The 20,556-nt window shown below is 37.6% G+C and overlaps 1 protein-coding gene across 1 annotated transcript in view; it reads left to right on the forward strand.

The window, feature by feature from the left end:
- The first annotated feature begins 352 nt into the window (after window positions 1–352).
- The window catches only part of LONP2 (lon peptidase 2, peroxisomal), a 113,606-nt gene continuing 93,402 nt past the window's right edge, over window positions 353–20,556 (forward strand). Inside the window, exons 1-6 of the mRNA XM_028091239.2 lie at window positions 353–711; window positions 7,238–7,472; window positions 11,123–11,254; window positions 12,457–12,579; window positions 17,503–17,666; window positions 18,990–19,084. Coding sequence (XP_027947040.1) covers window positions 479–711; window positions 7,238–7,472; window positions 11,123–11,254; window positions 12,457–12,579; window positions 17,503–17,666; window positions 18,990–19,084 — 982 coding nt within the window. The 5' untranslated portion in view covers window positions 353–478. The remainder of the gene's footprint in view (window positions 712–7,237; window positions 7,473–11,122; window positions 11,255–12,456; window positions 12,580–17,502; window positions 17,667–18,989; window positions 19,085–20,556) is intronic.

Below are 20,556 nucleotides of genomic sequence, written 5' to 3' on the forward strand. Positions count from 1 at the left end.
TGTGCAAGGTTTATAGGTTAGATAACAGTGATGTTAATTTCTGGTTTTTATAATTGAACTGTGGGAACTTTTTTTGCAAAATTTTTGTAAATCTAAAATCAATTCGAATGACAAGTTAAAAACATTTCAAGTAGGTATAACTTAAACATGATCTTCTCCAGGGGACGGTCCTGAGGCTGAGCCTAAGGAGAAAATGGAGGTGCCGGCCTCGCAGAGGACGAAGGTCGCACAGAGCTGGAGTGCGCCTGTCCTCGTACACTTACGGCATGCGCGCGCTCTACCGGGCGGCTCCGGGAGGGGGCCGCGAGAAGCTGCGGGGTTTGAGCCCGGGGGCGGGCCGTAGCGCGGAGCCGGAAGTGGCGGCGCGCCCTACCGCAGCGCGGGTGCCTGGGACCTTTGGTGGTGGGGGTTGTAGAGGTCGCGCAGAGCTGTGGGTTCTGCTCTCTTTGACGGCGCCCCAGCGCGAACAGCTGTCGCCATGTCGTCGGTGAGCCCCATCCAGATCCCTGGACGCCTCCCGCTGCTGCTCACCAATGAGGGCGTGCTACTGCCTGGCTCCACCATGCGCACCAGCGTAGACTCGGCCCGCAACCTGCAGCTGGTGCGGAGCCGCCTGCTTAAGGGCACGTCGCTGCAGAGCACCATCCTGGGGGTGATCCCCAATACGCCGGACCCGGCCAGCGACGCGCAGGACCTGCCGCCGCTGCACAGGTAGGCCGGGCGGCCCCCGTGGCGGCGGCGGCGGGCGGCGCACCCTCCTCTCCGGACCCCGGCCCAGGGCAGGCGGGGCCTCGGGGCGCCGAGGCTCCTCGGGGACGGCCTTCGTGGCTCGGGTCTGCCTCTTCAGCTACCTCCCATGTGAAATGGGGGTGACAGATGTCTTTCTTGTTACTGTTAAAGGGCATTATGTAAATATGTATATGCCCATTTCATTACTTCATGAAGTAATGAAAATTCTTCAGTTAGCTGCCGCTGTTAAGTTCTCCTCCCCGCCTCCCAGGTCTTAAGACTCTTAGCCCAGTGCTCTTTTAACTTTCCAGGCCCCTCCTCTTTCTTATCCTTTATTCCCTTCCTCCCCGTCTTTTTTGCCGTCTTAAGTGAGACACTTGGTACTCCACAGGTTTTCTTTTTCCTGTGCCATCCTAATCCGCACAACCCGTTTCATTATTTTTGGGGGTGCCTATTCTTCCAAACTCCCTGCCTGCCCCTTCTCTTTTACCCTCCCGTCCTATTCACATATTCCTTTGTCTCCGTTTCTGCAACTTTCTCATCTCGTATCTGCTCTTTCTCTCATATCTTAACATTTCTTATGCCCCAAGCTTACCACTAGATTGCCCTACACCATGGCCCTAGTTGTGTGTCTTTGGGTGAGACACCCTGTGCCTATTGGAACGTAACAGTATCCATTTCTTAGGTGTGTTACGAATTAAGTGGAATAATCGTTGTGCCATGATTGATAGATAGTAGTCCAGTACTGTAGCCACTGCCCACATGTGCCTGGTCCAAACGGAGATAACTAGGGTGACCAGCAGGCCCGGTTCGCTGAAGATTGAAGTAGTTTTAGCAGAAGTCCTGTTTCCCAGGCAGCACCTTTAGTCCCAGATAAATCAGTGCAATTAGTCACCCCAAACGTGCTGTAGGTATACAGCACACACTAGAATTTGAAAATTTAGTATGTGAAATGTTTTGCTGATTAATAATTTTTACATAGATTAAGTGTTGGAATGGTACTATTTTGGTTGTCCAGGGTTAAATAAAATACTAGTATTTCACCTGTTTCTTTTTACTTTTTAATGTGGCTACTAAAATTACATATGTGGTTCACATTATATTTCTATTGGACAATGCTGGGATATAATACATGCTCAACAAATGCTATCGTTATCTTCAGACTCACCTCCCTAGCCCCTGCCTCCTATCCTTAACTTGTCCTGAGATGCTTTTAGTTTAGAGCCATTGTTTACCTACAGTTACCCTTTTTTAAAGTTAGGGATTCCTGACTGATTTCAAGAGGGTTAGGAATGCCTTATTCTTACCCAAAGTCTTGTGACTATATACATTTCTAAAAGGTGAGGCTATAACTCTCTTCAAATTCAGAAAGGAAACTGGTATCTTTCCCCTCCCTTCCTAAAACAAAACAAAACAAAAAACCCCTACTACTCTCTTATTAGTCCACATTGTAAAAACCTTGCATTTCTCAGGCATGGAAAGCACTTTGGCTTCCATCTGATATGCTTTGGTTATTGCTTGCATGGAATTGGATACTTTTCAAGTTTCAGTAAACCCTGATAAATTGTGTTGAATTCTGGTTTCCCTACATAATGACCCCACTTCTTAAGCCTTTGCTTATGGCACAATTTTTTGTTTTCTGTGCCCAGGCATTTGATCACTGGTTGAGGCAAGAGTGTTCATGGTTAGATTTTCTTTTTGTTTTAGTTTTGTGCATATGTGTGGTGATTACCCATGGGTTTTAAATTAATAGCAATATTAAAATTTAATCATGTAAGTTAGAAAACATACATTGACAGTTTTTCATAGAATTCTAGCAAGGACCCACCAGACCATCTGGTTATTCTAGAAATATTATTTCCTACTGGAAAAATCTGTGTAGAAAGATTGTACTGCATTCCTTAGCACTAGCCTCAAACATCTTTTTTCTCTAATATGACCTTTAAACATTCTTAAACATTTAAAAAGCTTTGATAATGCAAATATTGAGTTACCCATAACATTATTCTATTTTAATACATAAATCTGCCCTTCCTCAGTTACCTGCTTTTCCAAATGGTGGTGGTACCCAAAGGGAAGGCCAGGGGCTCTACTCCTGTGTTTTGTTTCCTTTAGACCATCCAGGTGACAATGTCTCAGTCTTGAAGGAGCAGCAGAAGTAATTTGTTCCCCTGTATTCCCTGTCACAAAAAGTAGCAAAGCCAGATGTTGAGTTCCCTGAACAGCACACTCCCTTCTGCATGTTAGTTAGTGTGCAGGCATGTTACCTGACATGGGAGCCTTTTTAAAGGAGGAGCTTTGGATTATCCCTGCAACATAGAATTTGGCTCTTATGCCACCTCAGGGCACCCTGCTTACCTAGACTTGAGTGACTCATTGTTTTTTTAGTGAAGATGGATAATGTAAACACTGTCCTTTCATGCATTTCAAAATGGTCATCCAGTCTTATTCCAGCCTTACGTTCTTTAGGATACATGGCTTCATTTCCGCATAGTGTGGATTTCTCTGGCTTCTTCCTTCAAGATCCCAAATTAGTTTCATTGGCATTTGTCTGACAAGAAATGAATGCTTTATAGATAGCAGATGCCTAGTTTCGTAATTTGGGTCAACTCTTTGTCCAGGCATTACTCCCTTTTTTTTTTAAAGTTTATTTATTATGTTATGTTAGTCATCATACATTACATCATTAGTTTTTTCTTTAAGATTTTTATTTATTTATTTGACAGAGACACAGCAAGAGAGGGAACACAAGCAGGGGGAGTGGGAGAGGGAGAAGCAGGCTTCCCGCGGAGCAGGGAGCTCAACGTGGGGCTCGATCCCAGGACCCTGGGATCATGACCTGAGCCAAAGGCAGACGCTTAACGACTGAGCCACCCAGGCGCCCCCTACATCATTAGTTTTTGATGTAGTGTTCCATGATTCATTGTTTGCGTATAACACCCAGTGTTCCATTCAATACATGCCCTCCTTAATACCCATCACTGGGCTAACCCATCCCCCCACCCACCTCGCTTCTAAAACCTTCAGTTTGTTTCTGAGTCCATAGTCTCTCATGGTTCATCTCTCCCTCCGATTTCCCCCCCTTCATTTTTCCCTTCCTACTAGCTAATTTTTTTTTAATATAATGTATTACTTGTTTCAGAGGTATAGGTCTGTGATTCATCAGTCTTACACAGTTCACAGCGCTCACCGTAACACGTACCCTCCCCAGTGTCCCTCACCGGGCCACCCCATCCCTCCCACCCCCCACCACTCCAGCAACCCTCAGTTTGTTTCCTGAGATTAAGAGTCTCATAGTTTGTCTCCCTCTCTGGTTTCGTCTTGTTTCATTTTTTCCTTCCTTCCCCTATGATCCTCTGTCTTGTGTCTCAAATTCCTCATATCAGTGAGATCATATGATACTTGTCTTTCTCTGATTGACTTATTCAGCTTAGCATAATACCCTCTAGTTCCATCCATGTCGTTGCAAATGGCAAGATTTCCTTTTTTGATGGCTGCATAATATTCCATTGTATATATATATACCACATCTTTATCCATTCATCTGTTGATGGACATCTTGGCTCTTTCTATATTACTCCTGTTTTTATCTGTGAGCCTTCTTAGGCATTCAGGAAATATTACCTGATAGTACTAACATTTTAAAATTTAATCTTTTATATTAGCAAGTATGTAATGGATAGCTCTATTTAGATTTTCCTAAATCTGCATTTACTCTTTTTAAGGAAAGTGTCCACAAGTGGCATTTCTTAAATTCAGAAATGAAGTTTTAATTTTTTAAAAAAAATTTTTTTAAAGTAATCTCTGTGCCTATCGTGGGGCTTGAACTCACCGCCCCAAGATCAAGAGTCACATGCTCTATTGACTAAGCCAGCCAGGCACCCCCAGAAATGAAGTTTTTAGAAAGGAGTGGAAACCAAAAATCCCATAGCAACAGAAGCCTTGTCTGTTATAGACCTTGGAGCAATAGGCTCCTTGTTTCTAAGTTATTATTAATCATGATGATGAGTTTTGCCAAAAATCAACAAATAATTCAAAAAGATAAGTCGGGTGACACAAGAGAACACTAAAAAGATGTTTCAGTTGTTCTTTTCCAAAGATGTGTAACTTGATTCCAGAGTTTTGGTAGAAATGCTTCTCTTTGTTAAGTGTAATTAAGATGTGAAGAGTAGATATTAAGTAATAGCTGTGCTTTCTAGTATCTCAGCTATTTAGAAGCTATGTGAATAAGTATATTTCTTATGGGCACAAATTGGTATTGTCTCTTGCGGTGGTTAAAGTAGAATTAGTTATAAAACCTAATTCAGGTCCCCTATTGCCTGCCTATGCAATATCTTTGTAATTGTTTACCCTTTTTGAATCTCGGTTGCTAATTTATAATAAGGAAATGGTGCTACCTTCCTCACAGGAGTGAAAGGTAGTATACAATGAGATAATACTTATGAAAGCTTTTTGTAGGCCATGGAGCAATAAACCTATATGTTAGAGGTATTATTATTCCCCAAATGGGTACTTTTAAATGTAAATTTCAGGGGCACCTGGGTGGCTCAGTCGTTAAGCGTCTGATCCCAGGGTCCTGGGATGGAGCCCCGGATCGGGCTCCCTGCTCAGCGGGAAGCCTGCTTCTCCCTCTCCCACTCCCCCTGCTTGTGTTCCCTCTCTCGCTGTGTCTCTCTCTGTCAAATAAATAAAATCTTTAAAAAAAAAATGTAAATTTCACAAATGGAGGTTGGGGGGAGGAGTGGGAAGGCCCTAGATTCTTTCAATATGGGCAGAACTAAGCTAGTGTCATTACAGAAAAAGACTTGGAAGATTGAGGATTCCAAGAAAGATGGAGAGCTTTAAAGTAGAAAAAAAAGCAAGTGGTTGGCATAGGCCAGTTTGGATATTTACACAATATCCTCATCTTCCAAAACTGGAGGTTTGGACTTGCCTCATCTCTCTCTCTGGTTTCCGCTTGGTTCCAGTTTGCAAACCCCTTAGGCCAGGGATCTGGTTTGTCATCTGTTGATGTTGCTTGTAGACAGATCTGCATTGTGCAAGCATTGATGGGTGTCATCTGAGGGGAATTGAAGTCTTGGTCTCTAATCAGTTCAGCTGTTGCTAACTTTCTCAGGCAATCCGAGTTGGTTTACAGGAAATGGGAGATATAGCCTACTACCATTAATGACTGAAGAAAAGCAGCCACAACACAAATACCTTAAAATAATAGATAATTGTCAAATCATTTCAGTTTTTAAAGTGTATCATGTTTTTTCTCTCCACCAAATTATCTTCCTGATTCTTTCGTTTTAGTTACTGTTTAAATCAGTTTTTATCCCCTGTACATGTGATATGACTGAAAAGGTGGCAAGGAAAGACGGACTTAGCTCAAAATTAACTGAGTGGCAGAGGAAAGCCAAAGATCCCGCATAATTTACGGAATGAATATAAGGAAATAGTCGAGACTTGAGTGCATATAGAAGTAAGCAAATTCCCTGGCATATTCAAATTCTATATTCATGTGTGATTCAGTATGTTTGAGATGGGCAAGTTTGATTTTCCAGGATTAGCATTTCCCCAGGGTGTTGAGAGTTCTAGTTGCCTTAATTCCAGTTTCTTCTCTGAAATTACAGCCCTTCCTGTGGCTGAAGGAAGAAGATACAATTTTAGTTTGAGATCTAGATGTGTTTTCTGAATGTGGCTCTTGCTATTTTGTATAATTTTGGCTTTCTGTGAATTAAGTTTATATGTAACTTAGAACTGTATGTTCTGATAAGGAGCTAAGACTGAAATAAGACAACGTTTTTAGTTGGTATTAGGTGGGGCGTTTACCACTTAGGACAGAACTAAGTTTATACCTTCAGTCTGTGGTATAGACAGACTATATACCAGACTATAGTATAGACAGACTATATAGTATATGGTATAGACTATGGTACAGACAGACTATATACACACTGTGACAGTGTGTAGCCTCTGATATGTAGTCCCCACATTTAGAAATTTCGTATTCACGGGCGTAGATACTAACTCTCAGATTTGATGACAGTTTGTGAGAAGGCAGATATGTAGAAGTTTTGGGGATTGATTGTGTGAAAAACCTGGCTTGATGTTGGTAGCAAAACCGGTTATTGGAACAGAGATTTCTTAGATTGGTTTAACATTAATGCTGTTTATATTTCCATCTGTTTAAAATGCTAATATTTGTTCTGGCATAATATTACCTCATTCCTAGCAAAATGAGTTTAAGCTATGTAATTGTCAAGTACTTCTATTTTTTTATTTTTAGGTATTTCTACCTAATCTTAAAGGAGATGATAATTAGAATGAGATTGCCTGCTTTGCCCCCTTGCTGGTGGTGGTGACTTCACAGACCATTGCTAGATGCTAAATTAGAGAAATCATTTCCAGTTTAGATGTTATTTGTTTTTTAAAGAATTCCTCAGAAAATGCAACACCTTTTGAGGCAAGTTTCTGTTCTACCACATTGAACATTTGTAACACTGATGTTTTGTGTGTTTTTCAGGATTGGGACGGCTGCCCTGGCGGTTCAGGTTGTAGGCAGTAACTGGCCCAAGCCTCACTATACTTTGCTGATTACAGGCCTATGCCGTTTCCAGATTGTACAGGTCTTAAAAGAGAAGCCATATCCCGTTGCTGAAGTGGAACAGTTGGACCGGCTTGAGGAATTTCCCAACACCTGTAAAACTAGGGAGGAGCTAGGAGAACTATCAGAACAGTTTTACAAATATGCAGTACAAGTGAGTTGCTTTTATTTTTTTCCTTAAAACCCCATTTTCTTCAGTTCCTTTGCTGCCCTAAGATATGATGAATTTGTTGAGTGGTGAAGTTTTAAGGCAGCGTATGTTTAAATGACTTAGTAATATAATATATTGATTTCACTTTGCTTTTGTCTAAGATTATACCTAAGTCATTCTAGGAAAAATGAGCCAACTCTTTCTAAAATTTTTCCAAAGAGTCTTTCTAGAGCTTTCCTTATAACTTCCAGTGTCTCCAAACCTTAGTTATTAAACCAAAATAATGTTAAAAATTAAAATACTGCACAAAAGCTATATGTCACAAGAGTCATCTAGGTAGCAAATTACATAAATTATGTTGGTTCAGAAGTCAAGGTCACACTGAGACTGGCAGTAACTTTGAAAGGTTAGGTCTATGGTAGACTGATTTCAAAGATGATTAAAGCCTTGATTAAAGCCTTGAATGTCAGGAGGGAAGCACATGTGAGGCATGCATTAAATATTTGACTTTTTAATTCTAGGTTTGAGTTTTTTTAACTCTAGATTGACTAGAAAGCTCCTCCCCTCACCCCATTTTTTTGAAAACTTATTGAAATACATTGTAAAATGTAGTCTTATACTTTCTGTTGATGCAGTCCAGTGACCGTAACTAGGTCTGTGAGGATCAGCCAGTGTCTGAAGGTCTCAATCATTGCAAAGTGTAAGGCAAGTGTTCACAGCCTGTGGTATCTTTACCTGATGTGGCATTCGAAGCAACACACTTCTAGTGTGGTAAACAGTAGGAAAATAGAAAACTTAGAGCTCTAACTTCTGTGGGGACTAAAAGGAAGAACCTACTCTGAACAGAGACACTTCATTTTGAGAACTGGAATAAGTGATAATGCCATTGAAGAAGGAGATGGAGGGAGAATCCGAATTTTCTCTTTTTCCCTGGTAATACTCCCTGGGTCTTTGTTCTTCTGTTGGACACAGCTTCATAGAGATTGCACTTTGCTTTTTAACTTCTCCCCACTTTGAATCAAAAGAGAAATTTTAAACATGTGAAGAATTGTAATGACATGAAAGGAATCTTTAGAGTGAAATATCACCATAATTTAACTGCTGTCATGCATCTAGTTTAACTTTTGCCTTGTCTTCTGATCTCGGTCCCGTTCAGTCTTATGTTTTGTTTTCCTGTCCATGTCTACTTTTCATATTAAGTATTTTTATAAATTTCATTGCATTGAGATATCATAATTTTATCTTTCCTCTTTTTAGACATTGAGGTTGTTTGCAATTAATACTTTTCTGTCATTTCCTTCTGTATTTCCTTACATAGCCCTCATCAATAGACTTCTTCAATAGCTTCCTGACTAATCTCTTTCTGGTTTTCTTTTCTCTCTGACTCATCCTGTTCACTGAGCCTTTCTAAGGAAGTTTGGGGCCTGCCTCTCCCCTGAGAAAAAGACTTTAATGGTGATAGGATAAAGTTAAATTTTCTTAGAATAACATTAAGGCCCTTCCCAACTCTATTTAATCCCATTTATACCCATCATTTTAGTCACATTGTCCGTCAGAGAGCTTCACATCTTGTTGTTTCATGTCCCTGTGATTTTGTCCCTTCTCTTCTCTCTGCTGGGAGTGTTCTTCCTTCTCTCAGTTTTTAGACTGATGCTTTCCCAACTCCTGTTGGCTGTTTTTTTTTTCCCCCGTCATCAATATTTATTGAGCATTTACAGTGTATTAGGCACAATAGAACATACAGAAAACATTGTCCCTGCTCTTGAGGAGCTTACATTCTAAAAGAAAAAAAAATACACCTCTTTTAAAATGGTATTTTTGTTTGGTGTTTTCTGCAAGGTACTGAGGAAATAGTCTGGGGGTGAGCTTTGGGTATAACTTAGCCCCATCATTATTTAAAGAGAGGAAGAGGAAGGATTTTAAAGGCAGACAATGACAGCCCATTCAGGATAGGTAGGGCTTACAAGGAGATAAACACAATCTCATCAACTTAGGAGAGATTTGCTCCAGTAAATAGGATGAGGGAAATAGTTTGTGGGATGCAAGCAAAGGAAGCAAGGTATCCTTAGACATTGAGTGGAGCCAGAAAGATCATGCGGCCTTTTTTTCAAGTACACGGCCACCAAGTAGGAATGGTTGGTGACAAGACAGAAGGCTTAAAAAGGTAATCCTGTGCTCCTTTTCCTGTGCTTCCACAGTCCTTTATGCATCCCTTTTAATATGATGCTTATCACATTGTATTGAAATTTACCTTATAGGTCTGTTTTCTCTACCAAACTTGAATTCATCCCTGCTTTAGCCATCCCCTACTGAGCAGTATGTTGTGTCTATCAAGCAGTTTGTGCTCAGTAAGTGCTTGGAGAACAAGTTTTAGCTGTTTTATTTTCTTAGGATGGATTCTTAGGAGAAAGAGTCTCTAAATTTTATTATCTACTTCTCCCACCTGAATAGCTTCATCATGACTGCGCTTTCATTCCCTTGACTCTAGGCAGGCAATGGATAGGTTCCTAAATTACAGTGCCTTCGGAGAGGCTTGATTAGTACTGGCATCAGAAATCTTTTTAGAGTGACTCAATAAGGCACATCATTTGTGAATTAGTCAGTATGGGCGAAGCTTTGCTGTTTTAAGTACTCCCAGAATCTCAGCATACATTATAACAAAGGTGTATTTCTCATTCATGCTTTATACCTAAAACTAGAGAGCGTGCTGATCTACCTGTTAGAGTCACTTAGGGACAGGAGGATTAGAGATTCATCTCAAAACATATATTCATTATTGCTGAGGCTGGAAAAGGAAATGTGGCAAATCTCAATGGTTTTTAATGCTTCTGCCCAGAAGGAACTGTCGCTTCCCCTCGTGTTTCATGGATCAAGGCAAGAATCATAGCCCCATTTGTATTCAGAGGAGGTGAGAAAGAGCAGTCCTGCCATGTGCCCAGAAGAAGAGGAGAACTTTTGTCAACAACCCCAAGATTATCATAGTTACTGAAAGCTTGTTTGAACTTAATGTGTCTTAACTCCAAGATATATCCTGGGTATTGTTTTTATAAAAATCATTCACAGTCAGTGCTCAGATTCTCATTAATCCAAATGTTTTACTAAAAAAACAGTATTTCAACTACTCATTGGTTAGCATAATAGCATCGACTCTATTAAATTTCCAGAATTTGGTAATTACACTGTGATTATGTAAAAGAATACCTTTGTTCTTAAGAACAAGGGTCATGATATATGCCACTTACTCTAAAATGTTCAGCAACAACTTGGCTGTTTGTGCGCGTGCATGCTTAGAGAGAAAAACCACATGGCAGAATGTTAATAATTGTTGAATTTAGGGGAAGGATAGGAGTTTATTGTACTATTGCAACTTTTCCATAACTTTTAATTTTTTTCAAAATAAAATCATAAATTTACAGAGCCTTTTAAACATTCATATTATCCACATTTGAGCCACTTTTGCCTTTCAATTCTGATTGATATTTTGAATGTATTTTTTTTTCTTCTGAGACCTGTAAAATGCCTGGACTATAGTAATCAGTGATCTTTCAGAAACAAAGACTCTGAGGCCCAAACTTTAAACCTATATGCCAGTCTGTATTTTGAATTCACAAATAATGCCAGATTTCATTAAAAAGACTTCTTTATCCTTGCAGTTGGTTGAAATGTTAGATATGTCTGTCCCTGCAGTTGCTAAATTGAGACGCCTTTTAGATAGTCTTCCAAGAGAAGCTTTACCAGACATTCTGACTTCAATTATCCGAACAAGCAACAAAGAGAAGCTCCAGGTACAGTATTCCCTTCTTAAATACTGAGTTGTTTTGTCAGTTTTTATTCAAAATAATAAATTTTGACCTTCAGTAAGAGATACTAGAGATGCATAAAAGTAGTTAAAATGCTCTTATGCTGAAATTGACTGTTAAAAGTGATTGCTTTACATTTTTGTATATTCAGGCAGCTCTTTTATTCACATTATCAGTACTAGTAGTTTGTCAATTTATGGAAAAAGTTAAAGTGGCGAATAATTTTAAAAATGGTAAATATTTAACTTAAAAAATAAATATATTTTGTCTGTTTTTTAAACTTGTGGAGCTGACCTTTTCTTTGTGTATGGCCTGCTTTATTAGAATTCTTCATGATGTTTCTTACATAAAGCATACCTATGATGCATTATTTATGATTTTCAATTTCTGTTTCTGTAAAGTGAAATGAGTTGTAAAGACACTGAAAAATGCAGAATCTTAGATTTGCATGTTTTTTCCCAAAACTGTAAGTTTTCTTGCATACTAATTTTTATAGTGTTTTTAAGCAGTCTGCTTTATTAAATCTTCCTAGAACATGTAAGTTAGTTTTCATTGAAACCTTCATTTTATCAGTTTATTTAATACTTTTATCACAGTTATGTCTTAGCAATTGTGTAGCAAATCTAACAAATTATAATAGCAAGTGCACCTAACAGAAAGGTGTATAAACACCTTACTCTAAACACAAGAATGCCGCACAACTGGTAGGAGCAGAAGAGCGCAGGAGTACCAGAGGGTAAGCTGGCTGTGGGCATCAGCAGGGATGTTTGAGAGAATGGAGAGCATTAGTTACTCCCATCACTAGTGGTGGTTGGTTAAAAGTGCTCCTACTCTTTCATGAATGTGAAAATTTAATATTTTGAACCTAGAATTTGTTTAGACCTAATATGTAGACACATTCTGTGTTTTAAGAGAATAAGTCACAGAAAGAGTTGACATTAAATGTGTGTTTTGTTCTTGCTGTTGGAACAATACACATGGCTTCCTTTTTAAATGAGAAGTCAAGATGCTTTTTCTCTTTTTTAGGATTCTAGTGATTTAATATAGTTAATCTGGTTGTATTGGCCATAACGTAGCTGTGAATATTGATGTATTTTTTACTTAACAATTTAAGTCATGACCTGACTGCATTGTTTTGGGAGCATGTATTTCTGAGAGATTCTACTAACTGATTCATATTCCCTTAGATTTTAGATGCGGTGAGTCTAGAGGAACGGTTCAAGATGACCATACCACTGCTCGTCAGACAAATTGAAGGCCTGAAATTGCTTCAGAAAACCCGAAAACACAAGCAAGATGATGATAAGCGGGTAAATATTTCTTTCAATCTACTTCTTTACGTTTCCAGTTGTTTTTATGTGATGTGAGATTCAGTTTTTTTGAAGTAAAAAAAAATTGGGGGAATGAAGAAAGGAACAAAACAAAAACTTCATTGTCTCTTACCACTCAAGTTACTGATAAAATTCTGAATTCAGTGTGTTTTTCTAGTCCTTTTCCATGTCTGGGTCTTTCTTTTTTTAAAAACGTGGTAATATTTTCTCACTTTTTGCTCTTGGTAATTTTTGGTTCATCATCAAAAGGGATAATGTACTAAGCCATTTCTCTTTTGCCAAACATTGTGTATTGTTTCTGATGTTTTCTATATTTTAAAAATTAACAACTGTGATGAGTGTCTTTGAAAATAAGGGGATGGTTGTATATCTCATGTTTCCTTTTTTTTTAAGTTTTTATTTAAATTCCATTTAGTTAATGTACAGTATAATATTAGTTTCAGGTGTACAATATAGTGTTTCAACACTTCCACACATCACCCAGTGCTCATCACAACAGGTGTGCTCACTCCTTAATCCCCATCACCTATTTCATCCATCCCCCCCACCTGGTAACCATCAGTTTGTTCTCTGTAGTTAAGAGTCTGTTTCTTGGTTTTCCTCTCTTTTTTTTTCCCCTTTGCTCAGTTATTTTGTTTCCTAAATCCCACATATGAGTGAAATCACATGGTATTCGTCTTTCTCTGGTTGACTTATTTCGCTTAGCATTATTCTCTCTAGCTCCATCCATGTCATTGCCAGTGGCAAGATTTCATTCCTTTTTTTATAGCTGAGTGATATTCCTCTGTGTGTGTGTGTGTGTGTGTGTGTGTGTGTGTGTGTGTATACACACCACAACTTCTTTATCCATTGATCGATCAGTGGACACTTGGGCTGTTTCCATAATTCGACTGTTAAGTAATGCTGCTGCTATAAACATCAGAGTGCACATATCCCTTTGAATTAATGTTCTTGTATTCTTTGGGCAAATACCTAGTAGTGCAATTGCTAGATCATAGGGTAGTTCTATTTTTAACTTTTTGCACAACCTCCATACTGTTTTCCACAGTGGCTGCACCAGTTTGCATTCCCACCAGTAGTGCATGAAGGTTCCTTTTTCTCCACATCCTCACTAATACTTGTTGTTTCTTGAGTTTTTGATTCTAACAGGTGGGAGGTGATACTTCATTATAGTTTTGATTTGCATTTCCCTGATGATCAGTGAAGTTGAGCACCTTTCCGTGTTTCTGTTGGCCATCTGTTATGTCTTCTGTGGAAAAATGTCGACTCATGTCTTCTCATGTTTTAATTGGATTGTTTTTTGGGTGTTGAGTTTTCTAAGTTCTTTATGTATTTCAGATACTAACCATTTATCAGGTTTATCATTTGCAAATATCTTCTCCCATTCCATAGGTTGCCTTTTAGTTTTGTTAATTGTTTCCTTCATTGTGCAGAAGATTTTTATCTTGAAGTAGTCCCAGTAGTTTATTGTTGCTTTGTTTACCTTGCCTCAGGAGCCATATCTAAGAAGAAGTTGCTACAGCCGATGTCAAAGAGGTTACTGCCTGTGTTCTCTTCTAGGATTTTTATGGTTCAGGTCTCACATTTAGGTCTTTAATTCATTTTGAATTTATTTTTGTATGTGGTATAAGAAAGTAGTCCAGTTCCATTCTTTTGCATGTTACTGTCTGGTTTTCCCAATACCATTTGTTGAAGAGACAGTCTTTTTCCTATTAGCTATTCTTTCCTGCATTTTCAAAGATTAATTGACCATATTGTGGGTTCATTTCTGGGTTTTCTATGCTGTTCCATTGATCTATGTGTCTATTTTTGTGCCAGTACCATACTGATTTGATCATGACAGCTTTGTAATATAACTTGAAGTCCCAAATTGTGATGCCTCCAGCTTTGCTTTGCTTTTTCAAGGTTGCTTTGGCTATTCCGGGTCATTTGTGGTTCCATACAAATTTAAGATTGTTTGTTCTAGCTCGGTGAAAAAAAATGCTGTTGGTATTTTGATAGGAATTGCATTAAATGTGTAGATTGCTTGGGTGGTATAGGTATTTTAACAATATTTGTTCTTCCAATCCATGAGAATGAAATGTCTTTCCATTTCTTCGTGTCATCTTCAATTCCTTTCATCAGTGTATAGTTTTCAGAGTACAGGTCTTTCACCTCTTTGGTTAAGTTTATTCCTATGTATCTTACAGTTTTTGGTATAGTTGTAAATGGAATTGACTCCTTAATTTCTCTTCCTAATGCTTCCTTAATTTCTCTTCCTGCTGCTTCATTATTGGTAGAAATGCAACAGATTACATTGATTTTGTTTGTACTGTACACTGTTTCATTATTGGTGTGTAGAAATGCAACAGATTACTGTACACTGATTTTGTTCTCTGTGACTTTACTGAATTCATTTTTCAGTTCTAGCAGGTTTTTTTTGGTGGAGTCTTTCGGGTTTTCTACATATAGTATCGTGTCATCTGCAGACAATGAAAATTTTACTTCTTCCTTGCCAATTTGGATGCCTTTTATTTCTTTTTGTTGTCTGACTGCTGTGGCTAGGACTCATGTTGAGTAAAAGTGGTGAGAGTGAACATCCCTGTCTTGTTCCTGATCCTAGAGGAAAAGCTCTCAGTTTTTCCCCATTGAGGATGATGTTAGCTGTGGGTTTTTCATATATGTACTTGATTATGTTGAGGTATGGTCCTTCTAAATGTACTATGTTGAAGGTTTTTATCATGAGTGGATGTTGTACTTTGACAAATGCTTTTTCTGCATCTATTGAAATGTTCTCTTTTTTTTAATGTAGTATTAAGAACATACTAGAAAATTGGACTGTGTCACTATGCTGTGCCATAATTTAGCTGACTTTTTTGTTTTTAACTTATAAAAATTTTTACTTTCATTTAGTCCAACTGTGCTAGTCTTTTTCTATCTTCTAAGCTTTAGAGTCCTCTATCCCCCAGTGATTTGAGAAATAATGCACTTTCAGTTTACCTTTAGCTGATTTTTAAAAAAGTATTTAACTCTTTAACCATATGTAATTTATTTTGCCCTAAAGTGAAGAGAGCAGTTGTTTTTTGTCCCAAATAGCTTTTTATTTAATTCAACACTATTGTGAATAATTCTTCACTTCGCCATTGATTTGTGATACCTTCATTATCATACATTACATTTATATGGGGTCTGTCTGAAGTCTCCCTTGAGCTATCAGTTTTACTATTGTTATGTGTGGGCAGAGTTAAGATCAAGAAAATATATTTGATGTGGGCAAGAGTGTAAATGGCAGGTCTCTGAAGGCTATTGGAAAGTAAGTGAAAGGTTGAGAATAATGTTAGAGACCTAATGGTCATCAACATAGAAGTGTTCCTTCATCAAAGAGAATACATTGTAGAGAGAGAAGAGCAAGGTAAAGGATTCCTTACCAGTGGGACTAAGGAAGGAGCATCAGAGTAGGCTGGAGGAGAACGATGACAGAGACAGGAGTAGCCTGTCTGGTGTTTCTATTTTAGGACATCATGCTGTTTCAAACAAATAGCAGAAATCTGAATTACTTCTGATTTGAGATCAGATCATTAATTTAGTTATCCATTTTGTGCAGAAAGACAAAGCAAGGCACACTCCGTGTTGGGAGGCACAGAAACTGCAGCTTATTATCAATAAATACTACCACTGCTTAAATAGAAAGGTGTTCAGAATCATTCCAGAAAATGATCAAACAGGTGACAGCTATGAAAATGTAGGAATCAGAGGATAATATTTGGAGTTAAGCCTAGAACCTTCTCTGCCTATTCCTTAAGAGTTGAGAAGTCTCTTTAGTAGCTGGGAGAAAAAGATTGCATAAAAATATACTTATGTCTCAGTGATGAAATAATTGATGTGCTTTTTAAAACTCATTTAAAATTTTTTTATTTTCAGTTTTTCATACTTCAGAATATTAATTTTATCTGCTAATGAGTTATGTAGAATAAAAGTATAGAATTTAATATTTCTGTTTTTATAAAATTGCTTTATTTACTGCCTTGTGTTTTTAACTTTTTATATTTGAAAGTAGTAAATAGATAATAATACTTTAAAAAATAAATTCCCATGCTTTTAAATGGATACCAGTGTATCATTTTGCTCCAGTGATGGCTGGTGTTGATTCATGATATTACTGAGTTGAGAATTTCAGAAGAACACTTTGGAAGTTTTAAAATCTGATAGAGAAGTTGTGGAGAAAGAGAACACAAAGCCATTTGACTTGGCAAAGAGGATCGTTGTCGGATTTCAGAGAGCAATTTCAACATAATGGAGACAAAAGCCAAAGTATGAAGTACAGATTATTGAAGTACTCAAGGAGGAAAGGGAAGTGGTGGTCAAAGCCACTTGTTGGAAAAGCAGAACATCAGAAGAAGGGAAGTAAACAGTGTGTAGTTAACGGAAAGGGACATAGGTAAGATCAAGTATTTTGAAAGGAGGAAGTCTTTTCCATGTGTTGGAGACAAAAGAGAATAGAGTCAATGGTAGAAACATTAAAGATGTTAGAAATTTTGTACTGTAGGAGGGAAAGTGGAATTTATTCTGTTGGCAGTTGCTAAGTAGTAATATAATCAAGAAGGTAGTGGCTGCAGTAGTAGCTGAAAGAAAGGTATTCCTAGATGTTTTCATTATTTTTAGTAGCCAGTTCTTCCATTTTTTTCTCATATTGTTGTATAAGCATATAGTAAAATAATGCCCACTTTATGTTGATCCACTTTTGAAATTCTGCTGCTTTTATATGCTTGTGCCTCTTAGTTATCATTTTGAACTTAGTTCCTAAAGATGTAGACTCTAATTTTGAAAATGTTATTCAGCACCAGCTATAACCTTGTGTGTAACTAGGTACCTCATTTCCAGTTTATTTTGACAGACAGTTTTACTCTTCTGTTTCTATTTTAGGTTATAGCAATACGTCCTGTTAGGAGGATTACACACATCCCAGGAGCTTTAGAAGACGATGGCGAGGATGAAGACAATGATGACATTGTCATGCTAGAGAGAAAAATACGAACATCCAGTATGCCAGAGCAGGCCCATAAGGTCTGTGTCAAAGAGATAAAAAGGTAAATTGACCCTAAAAAGATGCTATTCACTCATTGGTATTTTCATTTTGCATATTAATGTTAAAAATTGTTGCTCGTGGAAACTTGAGTCTGATTCTTTGGATCACAAACTGAAAGCTGAGTTACTTGTTTTATGTTCTTTGACCTTTCTCCTTTTCTTCTATTTCATATAGGCATAGACCACTCTATTAATTTTATCTTTCCATTTTGACCTTTCATTGCTTTCCACATTCTCAGATTATAGCTGTGATCTGTGGAATCTTTAGATTATCCCTCTTCATTCCTCAACCAGAATCTGATTTTTAAAACATTCTTAATACTCCTGAATTAACACCAGTGTCCCTAATCTTTTTCTGAGTTGCTGTGTATAAGTGATGCAGTTCTTCCACCTACAGTGTACTGTCAAATGTGACCACTGTTGTTCACTGACTTTTTATTGTCTTAATGAATGGGTTGTGCTTTGTTTAGACACAGTGTTTGTTCAGTTACCACTGTGTTCTTCACATGTCACTTATTTCTTCTTTAGAAAAAAGATTGTAAACTCTAGAGGGCAGGGACTGTCAGTTTCTCTTTGTATAAGGTAAAGTACACAGAAACCTTGATGACAGCATAGGGTATATGGATAATCTCAGGGTTAAATAGAACACCAGTATTTTCTTTCTGTACTTGACACAGTATAACTGTGTTGCATTTTCTTTTATTGGTAAATTATAATGAACCTAAGTGAATGCTCAGTAATTAAAGATTTGACTTTCTCAGGTTCACAGTTAAGGACATGAGTTGTAGTTCAGGGATATTTTATATTGACTGGCATTAATTAATAAATGTAGAACATCTTTTGTGGGCAGAACACTTTGTTAAACGCTGCATTTATTATGGAAGTTGCATCTTTTAATTAAATATCTGATATTAGCTTGCTTGTATGAGCTGATTTCATCTCTGATACAAAAAATATATATAATTATTGTGTTATGCATGGTTAGGCACTTAAATCTTACTGTGATAGGTATATCAATGGATAAGTATGACTTGAGATCCCCTCTGTGAGATACTGATACTGGTAAAGTCATATTTCAAGGATAGAATCTGATATAGTGTTCCTTTCCCCACCCCATCCCTGCCCCCTCCAGTTTGTAGGTATCTGTTTTAATTTTGTTCCATAAGTACATCACAAAACAAAATAACCAGATTTTTAAAAACATTTCCAGATTTTTTAATATGCATGATAATATCTGACCCAGAAAGGCAGATGCTGGATTTTTGTGTTTTTAGGGAATTCTTCTATGTTACGGAACATTTTTGCTGTGTATTCTTTCCCCACAGACTCAAAAAGATGCCTCAGTCTATGCCAGAATATGCTCTGACTAGAAATTATTTAGAACTTATGGTGGAACTTCCTTGGAACAAGAGTACAACTGGTAAGCCAACAAAATAACACCTTTTTACAGGCTGATTGTTACTCAGAAAGCGCATGCAGATTCTATTGAAATACTCACCATTGATTATCTTACTGTTACTATAGTTCTTGACATAAATTATTTAGATGCTGAACTTGTATCATCTAAGTCTTGGGACCAAACAGGAAAAGAAGGTGCTACATGAAAGTGCCTTTTGCCTGATTTTGGAGAAAATAGGATTTTCTATGATTGTTGATAGATGTGTTTCTTAATACCAGTAGTCAATCAGATGATGAACATTTATATTTAAAGAAATAGTTACATATAGCTGTATAACAGAACAGTTGTACCATTTGGAAGTTTGTTTTTCTCATGCAAAAACCTATTAAATGAGTTTAAATTCTATCTTTCAGTAGAACTTTTCTCTTTCCTGTGGATTTGCTCTTTTCTCTTGTGATGAGAAATACTCTGTTGACTCTCACAATTTTTAGAACCATTTATTTGTACTTGTTTCTGTTATTGGATAGGCTAGTATTATAGGTTGGTATTACACACAAGGTTTACTGAGTTCAACAGTGGATTGATTGCCTGAACTACTGCTGGCATAGGAGTAGCTATATGGTGGACTTTTGAAAATTTAAAGATGCATTATCCTGGCTAGTAAAATTCCTACATTTAAGAAAATGCTAGAGGGGCGCCTGGGTGGCTCAGTCGTTAAGCGTTTGCCTTCGGCTCAGGTCATGATCCCAGAGTCCTGGAATCGAGCCCCGCATCAGGCTCCCTGCTCCGCGGGAGGCCCACTTTTCCCTCTCCCATTCCCCCTGCTTGTGTTCCCTCTCTTGCTCTCTGTCAAATAAATAAATAAAATCTTTAAAAACAAAAACGCTAGAGATTTTTAAAAAATACTACCTCTAAAGCACACATTTATGCCCCACATAAGATATGCTGTACAAACCACATTTCCAGATGTTGAATTTTTAATATTAAAAAATACTTGCCTATTAACCTACAGAGGACCATCCCTTCTGGTACTGAGAACTTAAAAAAAAAATTGTTTTTGTCTCCTAGAGGGCCCAGAATGAAGGTCATTCGTGTTAAATTAACTATGCTGGGACAATGTTAAGGTTAAAATAGCTCCTCTTTTTTAAACAATGTTATACATCAAGTTTATTTTTAAAAGAATACATAATCCAGATTAAATATAAATCTTGTCAAGCCATTGTATGATTTAGCAGGTTCTAAATTCCATGGAAAATGACCATATAGTCCCTGATTGTAATAAAACTAAAAACAAGCAACAACAGCAAAACCCACAAAGTATAAATCTTACTTAATATACTATTTGTATAATACAAATTATTATTATTCAATAAGATATTATTTATAAGAATGATAAGTTATTTTTAAAATACAATTAACTGCAAGCACTGCAGTTGGACTTTGCCATTTTTAATCCATAAACATTTAAATCTTACCTTAAAGACAGCATTAAA

Source organism: Eumetopias jubatus, unplaced genomic scaffold (genome assembly GCF_037043125.1).
Source record: "Eumetopias jubatus isolate StellerSeaLion01/CBP00866 unplaced genomic scaffold, mEumJub1_p1.0 scaffold_10, whole genome shotgun sequence".
Classification (NCBI taxonomy): domain Eukaryota; kingdom Metazoa; phylum Chordata; class Mammalia; order Carnivora; family Otariidae; genus Eumetopias; species Eumetopias jubatus.